The 13,975-nt window shown below is 43.6% G+C and overlaps 1 protein-coding gene across 1 annotated transcript in view; it reads right to left on the bottom strand.

Moving 5' to 3' along the window:
- Positions 1–13,751, bottom strand: part of LOC311244132 (cyclin-dependent kinase 17-like) — a 51,343-nt gene extending 37,592 nt beyond the window's left edge. The window contains exons 1-2 of the mRNA XM_084333542.1: positions 13,462–13,751; positions 3,257–3,417 (exon numbers count right to left, since the gene is read on the bottom strand). Of these exons, the coding sequence (XP_084189668.1) occupies positions 3,257–3,386 (130 nt within the window). The 5' untranslated portion in view covers positions 3,387–3,417; positions 13,462–13,751. The remainder of the gene's footprint in view (positions 1–3,256; positions 3,418–13,461) is intronic.
- Positions 13,752–13,975: the final 224 nt, after the last annotated feature.

Here is a 13,975-nt window from a genome sequence, read left to right as displayed (position 1 = left end):
CTCTCTTTACCATGCTCCCTCTCTCTCTGGACCCAGGCTATTAAGAGACAGGAGCAAAGAGAGATGTAAAAATAGGGAGGGAGCGATGGTAGAAGTGGAGTGAACTGATGGAAGAGAAGAGACATGTTGGGGAGGGCCTTGGAGCGGCATAACAGACCCAGGAACAGCGATAACAGCAGCAGTATAACAGGCCTTGGAGCGGCATGACAGACCCAGGATTCCAGGAACAGCGATAACAGCAGCAGTATAACAGGCCTAGGAGCAGTATAACAGACCCAGGAACAGCGATAACAGCAGCAGTATAACAGGCCTAGGAGCAGTATAACAGAGGCTGAGGCTTGCTGCATCCAACTTAGCTTAGAGAGAACATAGTGTCTCTCTCTCTCTCTCTCTCTCTCTCTCTCTCTCTCTCTCTCTCTCTCTCTCTCTCTCTCTCTCTCTCTCTCTCTCTCTCTCTCTGTCTCTCTCTCTCTCTCTCTCCTCTCTCTCTCTCTCTCTCTCTCTGACCTGCACTACTGCTAAATGCCCAGCAGATGGCACACTGAGGTTCTCAGAATTACATTGTTCCCTCCTCTCTCTCCTCAGCTCTCTTCAGATTGTTGGAGTGGAAACAATCAGTCCACCATTGCTTAGCTTCCATCTATCCACATACCATATATCCACATACCATCATACCATATATCAACATACCATCTACCCACCATATATCCACATACCATCATACCATATATCCACATACCAGATCTATCCACATACCATATATCCACATACCATATATCGACATACCATCTATGATCTATCCTCATACCATCTATCCTCATACCATCTATCCTCATACCATCTATGATCTAACCTCATACCATCTATCCTCATACCATCTATGATCTATCCTCATACCATCTATCCTCATACCATCTATCGTCATACCATCTATGCACAGTGAATGAAGGGTGCTCATGATGATGATGATGATGATGATGATGATGATGATGATGATGATGATGATGATGATGTGGGGGTGATGAAGGTTAGGATGGCTCCAGTGGGTTGGATAATTCAATCATATCAAGCATGCAGCCAAATGTGTATGTGTGTGTGTGCGTCTGTGTGTGTGTGTGTGTGTGTGTGTGTGTGTATATATGTGTGTATATATGTGTGTGACTGTGTGTGTGCCTGTTTGTGTATGTGTATATGCACATATATGCTGTGTCACCTTTGAACGTATGTGTGTGTGTGTGTGTGTATATGCACATATATGCTGTGTCACCTTTGAACGTATGTGTGTGTGTGTGTGTGTGTGTGTGTGTGTGTGTGTGTGTGTGTGTGTGTGTTTGTGTGTGTGTGTGTGTGTGTGTGTGTGTGTGTGTGTGTGTGTGTGTGTGTGTGTGTGTGTGTGTGTGTGTGTGTGTGTGTGTGTGTGTGTGTGTGTGTGTGTGTGTTAGGGTTGCCAACTGTCTCGTATTAGCAGGGACATCCCGTATATTGGGCTAAATTGGTTTGTCCCATACAAGACTTCCCTTGTCCCGTATAATGACTGTCAAATTCTCTGTGGTACGGAGAGGAGGGGAGGAGTGGAGAGAAGAGCAGAGGAGAAGAGATGAAAGCAGATGAGAGCAGAGGAGAGAAGAGAAGAGAGGAGAGGAGAGCAGAGAAGAAGAGATGAGAGCAGAGGAGAAGAGATGAGAGCAGAGGAGAAGAGATGAGAGCAGAGGAGAGCGGAGGAGAAGAGATGAGAGCAGAGGAGCAGAGGAGAGCAGAGGGAGAGGAGAGCAGAGGATAAGAGATGAGAGCAGAGGAGAGCAGAGGAGAGCAGAGGGAGAGGAGAGCAGAGGAGAAGAGATGAGAGCAGAGGAGAGCAGAGGAGAGCAGATGAGTGCAGAGGAGAGGAGGGGAGAGGAGAGGAGAGGAGAGGAGAGGAGAGGAGAGGAGAGGAGAGGAGAGGAGAGGAGAGGAGAGGAGAGGAGAGGAGAGGAGAGGAGAGGAGAGAGGAGAGGAGAGGAGAGAAGAGGAGAGGAGAGGAGAGGAGAGGAGAGGAGAGGAGAGGAGAGGAGAGGAGAGGAGAGGAGAGGAGAGGAGAGGAGAGGACTGGATAGCGTGCTGTGGGTGGATTTTCCAGATGTTGTTTACTTGACACTAGGGGTGTAACGATGCACGAAAATGCATCGATTCTAATGTGTTAGAATCGATGCATCGATTTGAATATCGCTGCTGTCGGGACAAAACCTCATAACTCCAAAAACCCAACTTTTCAGCAGATGAAAAAAACGAACACAGATTTGAGGGTGAATAGAGTTAGGAGGTTTAGACAGATGCTTTCCCATTGTTTAAACTTTGTAAAACCCACACACACATATGGAGGATGATCTACGGAGTTGATTTATATAATAAAAAAAAATTCAAAAAATGGAGTTATGAGGTTTTGTCCCGACAGCAGCGACATGTTAGAATCAATTATAATCGAAGTTAATCCAAAAAAATAAATAAAAAGATTTTAATCTTTTTCTTTTTGTGTATTGTTTTTATTGACCTATAGTCCATTCATGCTGAGTGAATCAGTTCCCCCAGCCACATTTGTGTATTAAAATTTTTTTGGGGAATTAACTGATCGAAAATGTCTCGAATCGAATCGTGGTCAAATGAAGAGATTTCATGATGCATTGAATCGTTGCCTGAATAATCGTAATCGAATCGTTGTGAGGTCGCATCGTCGTTACACCCCTCCCTACTTGACAGATATGTTTCCTATCAAATGATTGCATTTTCTGTAACTTTTGCTGATTTTGATTTTGAGTGATCAAAAATAACTACAGCGTTGAGAGAGATGCTCGTATGAGTCATATAAGTAAGAGATTCTGCTCAGTGGTAACTAAGCTGACAAGCCCATTGTTCAGCTCAGGCTGCTGTTCAGCGCAGGTTGGTAAATGGTCTAAAATGGTGCAAGTTCAAAAAAATACATTTGTTTGACCTGTTTGACTGAGCAAGGCACATACAACAGAGAGTTAATGTTCCATGGACCTTTTTTTCCTGTGAAGAACCCAGACAGGGTTATTTGGTGTTATGTCTGACTGAGAGAGGTAGAGTGCCAGACAGCACAGCAAAACAGACCCCCCCCCCCCCCCCCCAGAAATGTCAGACGACCTTTTGTCCCATAATTTGGTAGTGAGAAAGTTGCCAACCCTGTGTGTGTGTGTGTGTGTGTGTGTGTGTGTGTGTGTGTGTGTGTGTGTGTGTGTGTGTGTGTGTGTGTGTGTCTCACCGTTGTCCCTGGCTGCAACAGGCTCGTCGATAGTCATCTGTTCTGCCAGTTCAGACAGAGAGTCGTCGACAGGCCGAGCGCTGCGTAGAGACATGGACAGCCTCCGCTTAATGATCTTCATCCTGTCCATCTCAGCAGCAGCACTGCCGGGGCCCACGGGCCTGGGGAGAGGAAGAGGACAAGCACCATCATCATCACCATCACCACCAATATTATTATTATCATCATCATCATCAACATTATTATCATCAACATTATTATCATCACCATCATTATCATCATCGTCATCACTAACATTCATCATCATCATCACCATCATCACCAACATTATTATTATCATCATCATCATCACCAATATTATTATCATCATCATCAACATTATTATCACCATCATCATCATCACCAACATTATTATCATCATCATCATCATCATCATCATCATCATCATCATCATCATCATCATCATCATCATCATCATCATCATCAACATTATTATCATCATCATCATCATCATCACCAACATTATTATCATCATCATCACCAACATTATTATCATCATCATCATCATCATCATCACCAACCTTATTATCATTATCATCATCACCAACATTATTATCATCATCATCATCATCATCATCACCAACCTTATTATCATTATCATCATCACCAACATTATTATCATCATCATCATCATCACCAACATTATTATCAGCATCATCATCATCATCATCACCAACATTATTATCAGCATCATCATCACCAACATTATTATTATCATCATCATCATCATCACCAACCTTATTATCATTATCATCATCACCAACATTATTATCATCATCATCATCATCACCAACATTATTATCAGCATCATCATCATCATCATCACCAACATTATTATCAGCATCATCATCACCAACATTATTATCATCATCATCATCAGCATCATCATCATCATCATCATCATCACCAACATTATTATCATTATCATCATCACCAACATTATTATCATCATCATCATCATCATCATCATCATCATCATCACCAACCTTATTATCATTATCATCATCACCAACATTATTATCATCATCATCATCACCAACATTATTATCATCATCATCATCATCATCATCATCATCACCAACATTATTATCATCATTATCATCATCACCAACATTATTATCATCATAATCATCAGCATCATCATCACCAACATTATTATCATCATCATCATCACCAACATTATTATCATCATCATCATCATTATCATCATCACCAACATTATTATCATCATCATCATCATCATCATCACCACCAACATTATCATCATCATCACCAACATTATTATCATCATCATCACCAACATTATTATCATCATCATCACCAACATTATCATCATCATCATCATCACCAACACCATCATCACAACATCATTGTCAACATCACTGCCACTTCTATTATCATGGTCATCATCATCATCATCATCACTATCATCATCAACAGCAACAGTATCATCATTACATTTTCATTAATATCATCACAATCATTTCCACATCCCCACGGACAATATCAACCCATTAGCAACCCTGACATGACACACACACACATTATCATTATCATCCTCCCTGCTGTAGTATGGACCTTGACGCGTGGATATTTTGTTCTCATCTCTCCTCATTGTGTCTGGGAACTACTGCAGTGCAACCTTCACACACCGTCCTGATGACTGTGTTTGCTCACAGTGTGTGTGTTCTCATCGTTGCGTTCCCCAAGCACAGACGCAGAAGAGGGATACGCAGACTAGGGTTTTTGGGAAAATGTGGCTGAAATACAAGCCAATAAATGTCTGTTAGGTACTGCCCATAACAGCAAACACAACAGACAGTTAATTGTTAGCATTTTATAGCTGCTTCCTAGAGGTAATAATAATGTACATTTTATCGTTTATATAAAAATGTCAGTTGCATTTAGCATTTGCCTCATTTCGGTCGTAGGATAATCGGAAGGTTCCCGGTTCGATTCCGGCTCCTCCCGGCAGTGTGTCGAAGTGTCCTTGAGCAAGACACTTAACCCCCTAAATGCAGACCATTTACATTTACAGAGACAGACAGAAAAACAAATCAAAAACATGCAAAGAACCAAGAAGAAATGCTGTAGTTGCAGATCCCTGGTGGTTTGAGCAGATGAGTGATCTACAGTACATACAGTACAGATGAGTTATCTACAGTACATCAGCCATCTCTGTTGAACTGGAGCAGCCAGTGTAATGGCAGCAACAGCAGAATGACAACAAACTAATGATTATCAATAAGATACGGTCAGTGTACTTTATCTAGTAGCAGGTCCGTGGGTCACAATCACAGCCACACACACACTCACACTCACATTGATGGCTTAATCTACCCTGTAATCTATATAAACTGCCAGTGGGTATACTGGGGTAATGCAGGTTTCGATCACATGGAGTTTGACATTAGGTAGCGATACAGTTCCTTACAGTGCTTCCTACAACATGGTAGTATTGTATGTGCTTCCATTATGGGTGTAACAATATATTGACACAATGTACTACATACGGTATACATCCATTAAGATCGTAACTAACGGAATTGTATCACAGTGAAGGCCAAGGTTATGGTCGTGTAGAGGTGTGCACTTCAGGGACGGCATACTAAAAACGTGTGTGTGTGTGTGTGTGTGTGTGTGTGTGTGTGTGTGTGTGTGTGTGTGTGTGTGTGTGTGTGTGTGTGTGTGTGCGTGTGTGTGTGTGCGCACGTGTGTGTGAGTGTGTGAGTGTGTGTGTGTGTGTGTGTGTGTGTGTGTGTGTGTGTGTGTGTGTGTGTGTGTGTGTGTGTGTGTGTGTGTGTGTGTGTGTGTGTGTGTGTGTGTGTGTGTGTGTGTTTGAGATACCCCATGTGTCCTGTTCCTCCCGGTTTGTCCCTTCACTCCGCTTTGTTGGCCTGGAGGGAAAAGCAACCAATGGAAGAGTATTTCTGTCTCTGTTCCACTTCCTGCTCCTTCTATCTAGCCTAACCCATAGGGCTCACACACACACACACACACACACACACACACACACACACACACACACACACACACACAACACAGCGGCCTGCTGCTCTTCTCTTTGTGTCCAACCTTAAGGCTTCAACAAAAGGCATTCATCCTTTCAGTCTCCCAGTCTTTCAGGCATTATTAGCAAAAGCCCACCAGACCTCTGAGGGAATTCAAACACAGCTAGTCCGCCTCAGGACCACTGGCTTCAGGTCACCATTCATTACCGCCGACCGACACCACCTCTGTCTCCATTAACATCAGCCTGACAACGGAACGCAGAGATTTACACTTTTAGCCAAAGACATCTCAAGTAGGGCTATATTGAGAGAGAGAGAGAGAGAGAGAGAGAGAGAGAGAGAGAGAGAGGGTGGGCTTCTCTTTCATCCACCCATCACCCATGGATTATCAGCGGGAATTGAACCCCCCCCCCCCCCCCCTCATTTGCATGTTTTCCCAGACTTCTTCAACAAGGAAGGAGATTGGGTTCCGTTCCTGCGACCTCACTGTCATCCAGGAATAGGGCTGGATAAAAGACAAAACAAATCAATCTTAAACTAATATAATACATATATACTGTGTATATGCATATGCTATATTGTGTTGACTGCTGTAGTGTGTTGGTCATGTTAAATAAAAAGTACATTAATGTAACTGCTTTGTGGCCGATTCTTCAAATTTGTTTTGGTTAGAGAGGGTTTCTCGTACAATTTACAGCCTTGGTTCTCTGGGAATCTCTTTCATATCCAAGCAAAGCCGGTACCGTAGCTGAAATACCCCCGACCAAATCTACATAGAATCTAAGGGTGCTTTCTCACTCACCATTCGGGTCCGTTCCGGTCCGTTCCGTCCTTGGGTGCGAACTTCCCCCCTCCCTCTCCCCCCTCTAGTCTGCGTACCCACTCAGTCTTGGTGTGCTCTGGGTTTTGTTTACGGTTTGCGTTTTGAGCGTGTAAGCTTGCCGTAGGCGATGATGTCACGCTCGAATGTAAACACAGGAAGTGTGTTAACACGGCGGTGGAGACTGGATGCTGATATAAAAGAAACAAATAACCAATAAATATGAAGTTATATTTGAACCTCTGTTGTCAAGCCTTGTCAATATAACCCACCCCCGTTTTCTCACAAATGGAACTGGTGTTGTGCAGTCCACTTGAGCGTTTTCCAGTGTTAACGCTAAGCTAACGCTAGTTATCTACTAGTTAGCAGCTAACATTAGCCCATCGCTTGCGGCAATTATATTGCATGTCAGTTGATGGAACTGGTGTTGTGGATTCCGCTTTGAGCGTTTTTCAGGGTTAACGCTAGTCTGTCAAGTTTAATTAACTTCTTATGCCCGGTGCCGTTCTTCTACGCAGTAAACACGGCCCAGTGCATAGATTATTATATTCCACCAGGGGGCAACCTACCGCCACTGGATCATATGCATTATAAGAATGGAACTAACACAGTTAGCCAGAGCAAGCGGTGTATCCCACGACAATGTACTAACTATCACCCTAAAATACTCTGTTCCGCCCCAATACATTGCAATGACGACGTCCACCGCATACCCCACACTACTCTAACCGTTACCTCAGAATTCACGCCACACACCCACTCCGCACGTAAACTATAAAATAGCGGCGTGCAAGCTAATGATCCTAGCCAGCCTTGTTTCCAATGTACTAACTATCACCCTAAAATACTCCGTTCCGCCCCAATACATTGCAACGACGTCCACCGCGGCGCAGCATACCCCACACTATTCTAACAGTTACCCTCAGAATTCACGCCACACACCCACTCCGCGCGTAAACTATAAAATAGCGGCGTGAAAGCTAATGATCCTAGCCAGCCTGGTTTACTACCCAGAGGTGCACCGCGGGTCTCCTTCGCTGTCGCCATCTCCTTCACTGATTGGTTGTTAGTGTGCATGTGCTGATATCCAAGCTTGGGAAATTGATATATCGAAACTTTGCGACCACGTTTCATGTTTATTTCGAGGAAATAATTTATCGCGATAGTTATCGTTATCCTTTTATCGCCCAGCCCTACCTAATAGGATCGGAAAATCAATCCAATCCAATCGGAACCTTGTGGATCGGAATCTAAACGGCCGGTGGAAATCCGCGGCGATGCATTGCCCGGCCCTATATCCGGGAATGTGCGGAAGCACGCGACTTCTGGTGGAGACATCCGCAGTGTGTGATACGCTGCTTATTAGACGGATAAACACACTGGATGGTCATCAGCGCAGTACAAACAGGGGCGCTCGCCGCACACACACAGACACACACACAGACACACACACACACTATAACATCTAATTTCACAGTCTTCTTCTTATCGCTGTTGAATTAGCATGAGCGGCAATGCAATGTGAATCTCATTACACGGAGGGAGATACCTCGGGGGGGGGGGGGGGGGGTGTAAAGTAGCATATTTGGAACCGCCCCCTATTTCTTAATACTTCAGTAACATGAGGCATTGCAGCAGCTGATAATGAACCACCCTGGCCTACTTTCCCGCTTAGTGCATCATTATTCTACATGTTTGCAGAAAAGGCTTCCGATAACATACTTTATATATAGCCTGCTTCGTAAAAGACGCTTGTCATAGTAATAATAAGGACAATTCCGTGGCGTTTTAAGCTTGATAGAAACGTGTTTATATGTGCCACAGATACAGGCTATACTGTTTATGTGAGGAGAAACATGTTAGGCCTACAAGGACAACTTCCTCATCCCCACCCCTGGTGAAGAGTGTGTTTTTAACAAGCTTCTCATATGGGAGGAGGAGGAGGAGGAGGAGACGGGGCCATGACGAGTGTGAGTGGGATGAAGAGGAGTCCGTCCTGTCTGAGGCAGATGGACGTGGCAGTAAGAAGGGCTTTGGCAGAGACAAGTCTGTGTCAGTGAGCGGGACAAGACGTCTGGCTCCGGACCGCTGCGTGTCACACAGACACTAGGCTAACCCACCACAACGCTGATACACACACACACACACACACACACACACACACACACACACACACACACACACACACACACACACACACACACACACACACACACACTTCAAACACTGGGGGCCACTGTCAGGTGATATTATATTTGTAGTTAGTAGTGCAGGGCCTTTGTACGGCTAGGTCTATATATAATCATCATACGCAATAAACAGGACTTTAATATGAGGGAGCGAAAGGGAAAGAGAGTGACAGAGAGGGGGAAATGAAAGGATGAAGGAAAGAGAGCATGGCAGACGTGTAATCACCCGTGTGTGTGTGTGTGTGTGTGTGTGTGTGTGTGTGTGTGTGTGTGTGTGTGTGTGTGTGTGTGTGTGTGTGTGTGTGTGTGTGTGTGTGTGTGTGTGTGTGTGTGTGTGTGTGTGCGTGTGTGTGTGTGTGTGTGTGTGTGTGTGTGCGTGCGTGCGTGTGTGTGTGCGTGCGTGCGTGTGTGTGTGTGTGTCTGTGTGTGTGTGTCTGATTTATTCAAGACACACACTGTTTGGGTTGCTAGGTTACAGGGCCTGGCCGGGAACTGCAGTTTCTTTCTTTCTTTCTCTTTCTTTCTTTCTTTCTTTCTTTCTTTCTTTCTTTCTTTCTTTCTTTCTTTCTTTCTTTCTTTCTTTCTTTCTTTCTTTCTTTCTTTCTTTCTTTCTTTCTTTCTTTCTTTCTTTCTTTCTTTCTTTCTTTCTTTCTTTCTGTCTGATGTGATGAGAAGAAGAGGCTGAGAATTTACAGTGCAATATTCTCTCTCTCCGTCTCTGTCTCTCACACACACACTATCTCTCACACACACTCTATCTCTCTCTCTCTCACATTCTCTCTCCCTCTCTCTAAGTGCCATAGAAACTTTGTCTCTGCTCTGCCGACCACAGGGCTCTGGGTGTTGCCACCTGGTACTGCGGCATGCCCTCCTTGCCAGGCTGACGCTGGGGTTCCCCTGCCAACCAACTCCTCTGCAGGCAGGAGACAACGAGATGAGTGAACCCAAAGACCTGCCCCTTCCACTTCTCACTGGAGCTTCCCCGGCCTGTCTAAGCTCACACACACACACACACACACACACACACACACACACACACACACACACACACACACACACACCACCCACCACCTCAAATGACTTGTTATTTGTATCGACCAATCCGATTAGGCTATATATGAGATTTTAACATCTGAGAGGTTCAACTTGGTTAACATACACACACACACACACACACACACACACACACACACACACACACACACACACACACACACACACACACACACACACACACACATACAGTATATATATATACACATACATACAGTATATATATATACACATACATACAGTATATATACACACCCAAACACACTTTAAATGCCTTACTCTAATCCACCAATCAATGCAAATAATATGAGAGTAAACATGGTTAACGTCACACACACACACACATATACACGTACAATATATATACACACCCAAACACACACACATATACACGTACAATATATATACACACCCAAACACACACACACACACATACACATACAATATATATACACACACACACACACACACACACACACACACAGGGATAAAGCAGAATCTAAGCAGGAGAATGACCTATATATCTTAGACCTATATTCAAGCTTTGTTTCAATACATTTACCCAGAAACCATATTTTCATTCCATATACTGTATCAGTGTATCTCTCTCCTCCTGTTTTCTCCCAAACAAACAAGCAGTCATGCACACATCAGTGCACGTGCACACACACACACATGATTGATTGATTGATTGATTGATTGAAAAGTTTATTAACAGATTGCAGAATGGGTACAGTACAGTACAGCTCAATACATACAATTGTTAAGAGGATGCAGACCAGAGAAAGACTTTCGTCTTGTTTCCATCAGGGTCCCCCATTTTCAATTCATCATATGACACACATGACATACAGATAGACAGTACTGCTACATCTATACATTTATGACATACCAGATTTTCAAATACAGTACTGTTTGTGATACTAAAAAAATCCAGAGGAAGAGTATATACATATACATACACACACATTCACATACACCATGGCAGACTAGAATGGGCACGGAGAGCGGCCTGGTGCTGCAGCAGCCAGGGGATGCATGAGTAATGACCAAATCTGCCCGACTACAGAACCCTTTACACAAACAGGCAACCACACAGACGTAAAAACACACACGTGCACACAACCTGCACACTCATTCTCACGCACGTGCAAGAGATAACTCAAAAGGAAGTCCATTCTCTTATTAGCCCATACTGGCTCACCGTCCCTGAGTAGCCTATCCCTTTCCTCGTCATCGGACCTATATCTCCACATCTCTCGTCCATTCATCTCATGACAGCACAGGAGTCGAGAGGACATAAATGTAAAAGGTATGGACTGAGACAGTTGCAAGAGATTGACATCAGGCCATAAGAGGACTATGAACAAGTTCAAGTTTCTTTAATAGTTGTCATACACACAGAAGTACAGAATACTTTTATACAAAATGCTTCTTACTGTTTCGCTCCAGAGACTGTGTTAGACAAGATAAGTATGAAATAAAATAGTATAGCATGTAAACAGGAATGTTATCCATAATATTATCTAACCAATGGGTCACAGAGAGTGCAGAAAGGTCCCTTATCTTAATTCATTATATACCCCTCACACCAGACATAACTAGGTCAAATTCATAACCATGGAGTCGTGGGCAGGGAGATCCCTTGGAGCAGTCATTGGTTTTTCAGGACAATTGGCTCCTATATGACATCAAGCTCTTGCAGGGATCCACGCTTGCAAACGAATACAATCTTGTCAAATCACGTCGCATTGAAAACATTACTTCATGGTCGCACTCGCGGAGTAGGCTATTCGAATTAATAAATAAAAAATGATGTACAAAATCTGGATTGATCACAATATGGGCCCTCCCGTTGCTCATGAGTCATATCACATATCAAAGGAAGACAACCCACGCGTGCTTTATGATGATCTAGAGATTCTAGAAACTTTTTTTTTTACCGTGACTGCTAAATACTGTAACATATGCATTATGGCAAGGACATCGCCGGATGGCTGCATGCGCATAAATCCCGCTGCGGGACACATACCAAATTGACAGGACCATAAATAATGTATCGATGAATGATACTCCCACCATGCCGACCATTCTTCAGAGGAACATGTTTGAAATGCGTATAATAATATGCTCAGTCTCGGCCATCCTATACCCGTGAGGTTATTGAAAACACTGCAACGCCGACCCGTCCCGTGCCGTCCCATTTGAGGACCGTTCCCGGACTATAGTACCGAGACATCCGGACACAGATCTATATTATAGCTCGATAACACTGCAGGGGGAAAGCATGTTATACGTTTCGCCTGCAGTGTTATTATCGAGCTATATATACGTGTGTCCGGATATCTTGGTACATATCATGGAAATATCATAAACCTCATTTATGAATGTGGGCCTGTGTGAAGGTTTCTTTAATAAACTCAAAGGGCCTTTCGTTTTCCCCGTGTTTTCCTGGCGCGGCACCCGGTAGCGGAGAGGCGCACAGGCAGGGAAAGTTACAGAGCTGCACCCCGCGGGGCGACGCGCAACTCCGGGGAAGAGAAATAATGACATCAATCTCAGTGTAATAACTAAGTTATAGCCCAACTAGCTTAATCACTTGTTTTTACTGTATAATAAGTACGAGGGTTTAGGATAATACCACAATCGTATAGCTGTGTCTTCCCCCAGATTGGTAAATAGAGGTGATTATTACGAGTGTATAGATAGAATATGATAGAAATGAATAGAATAGAATATAAGTATACTTTATAATTCAGCACCACAGATCGCTCACAATGAACATTTAGGTAGTTAAAAATAAGAAAACACAGTCAAGATATACATGTAAAATATATACATTCTAAAAATCTAAAATCCATGTTCATTGTAACATATTGTTATTGTATTTTCCCGACTGTTAAAAGATTTATTTTTAAAGCGACCATGGGCCTATTACTAGCGTAATGCTATGGCACTATATCAGTTGCACCTGCAATGTCACGTTATAGCCATCCTCCTGGTCGCTTCTTGTTTTAATACGAATTCCATTACGTGATCAAAACCAAAAAGGTAAACAGCAACGATACTGACCAGCGAAGTGCTTCTTGTGCGGCTTGAGACTATTGTTCCTCCTCTGTCTCCTCCTGTGCGGTTGGTTTATCCAGCGCGTTTGTTATCCACTGCGACAAGTTCGTCCAACTATAGTTGTCTGTGTGAAACGGAATAGATCGCCTGTTAACCACTGATGATAATAACACTTGTGTTGTGGAGTGTGTTGTTGTTGCGATGCCCGGCTGTCTCTGTGTTCATTGTTGAACGGCTACACTGCATGGCTCCTCGTCTGCTCTCGCTGACAACAACACCACCGCCGTCGCCCGTCCCGTCCGGTGATCAGCCATATCGCTATATGGATCCCAAAGTGGAAGCGGCGTGATCCCGGAAAACACCGCAAGGGGTGTGTGTGTGTTCGTGCGCGTGCGCGCGCGCGCGTGCAGAGGGGGGTCAGATTAGTTTTGGGGGAATTAGGATGTCACAAGGGAAATTATAGGCTTCATTATTCAAACTCTAATATGATCCTCTGAGAAAAGTTCTTGTGAATTATTTA

Source organism: Notolepis coatsorum (genome assembly GCF_963971535.1).
Source record: "Notolepis coatsorum genome assembly, chromosome: 17".
NCBI classification, from domain to species: Eukaryota; Metazoa; Chordata; class Actinopteri; order Aulopiformes; family Paralepididae; genus Notolepis; species Notolepis coatsorum.
The sequence above is the reverse complement of the archived record's forward strand: the minus strand, read 5'-3'. Positions and strand labels throughout refer to the sequence as shown.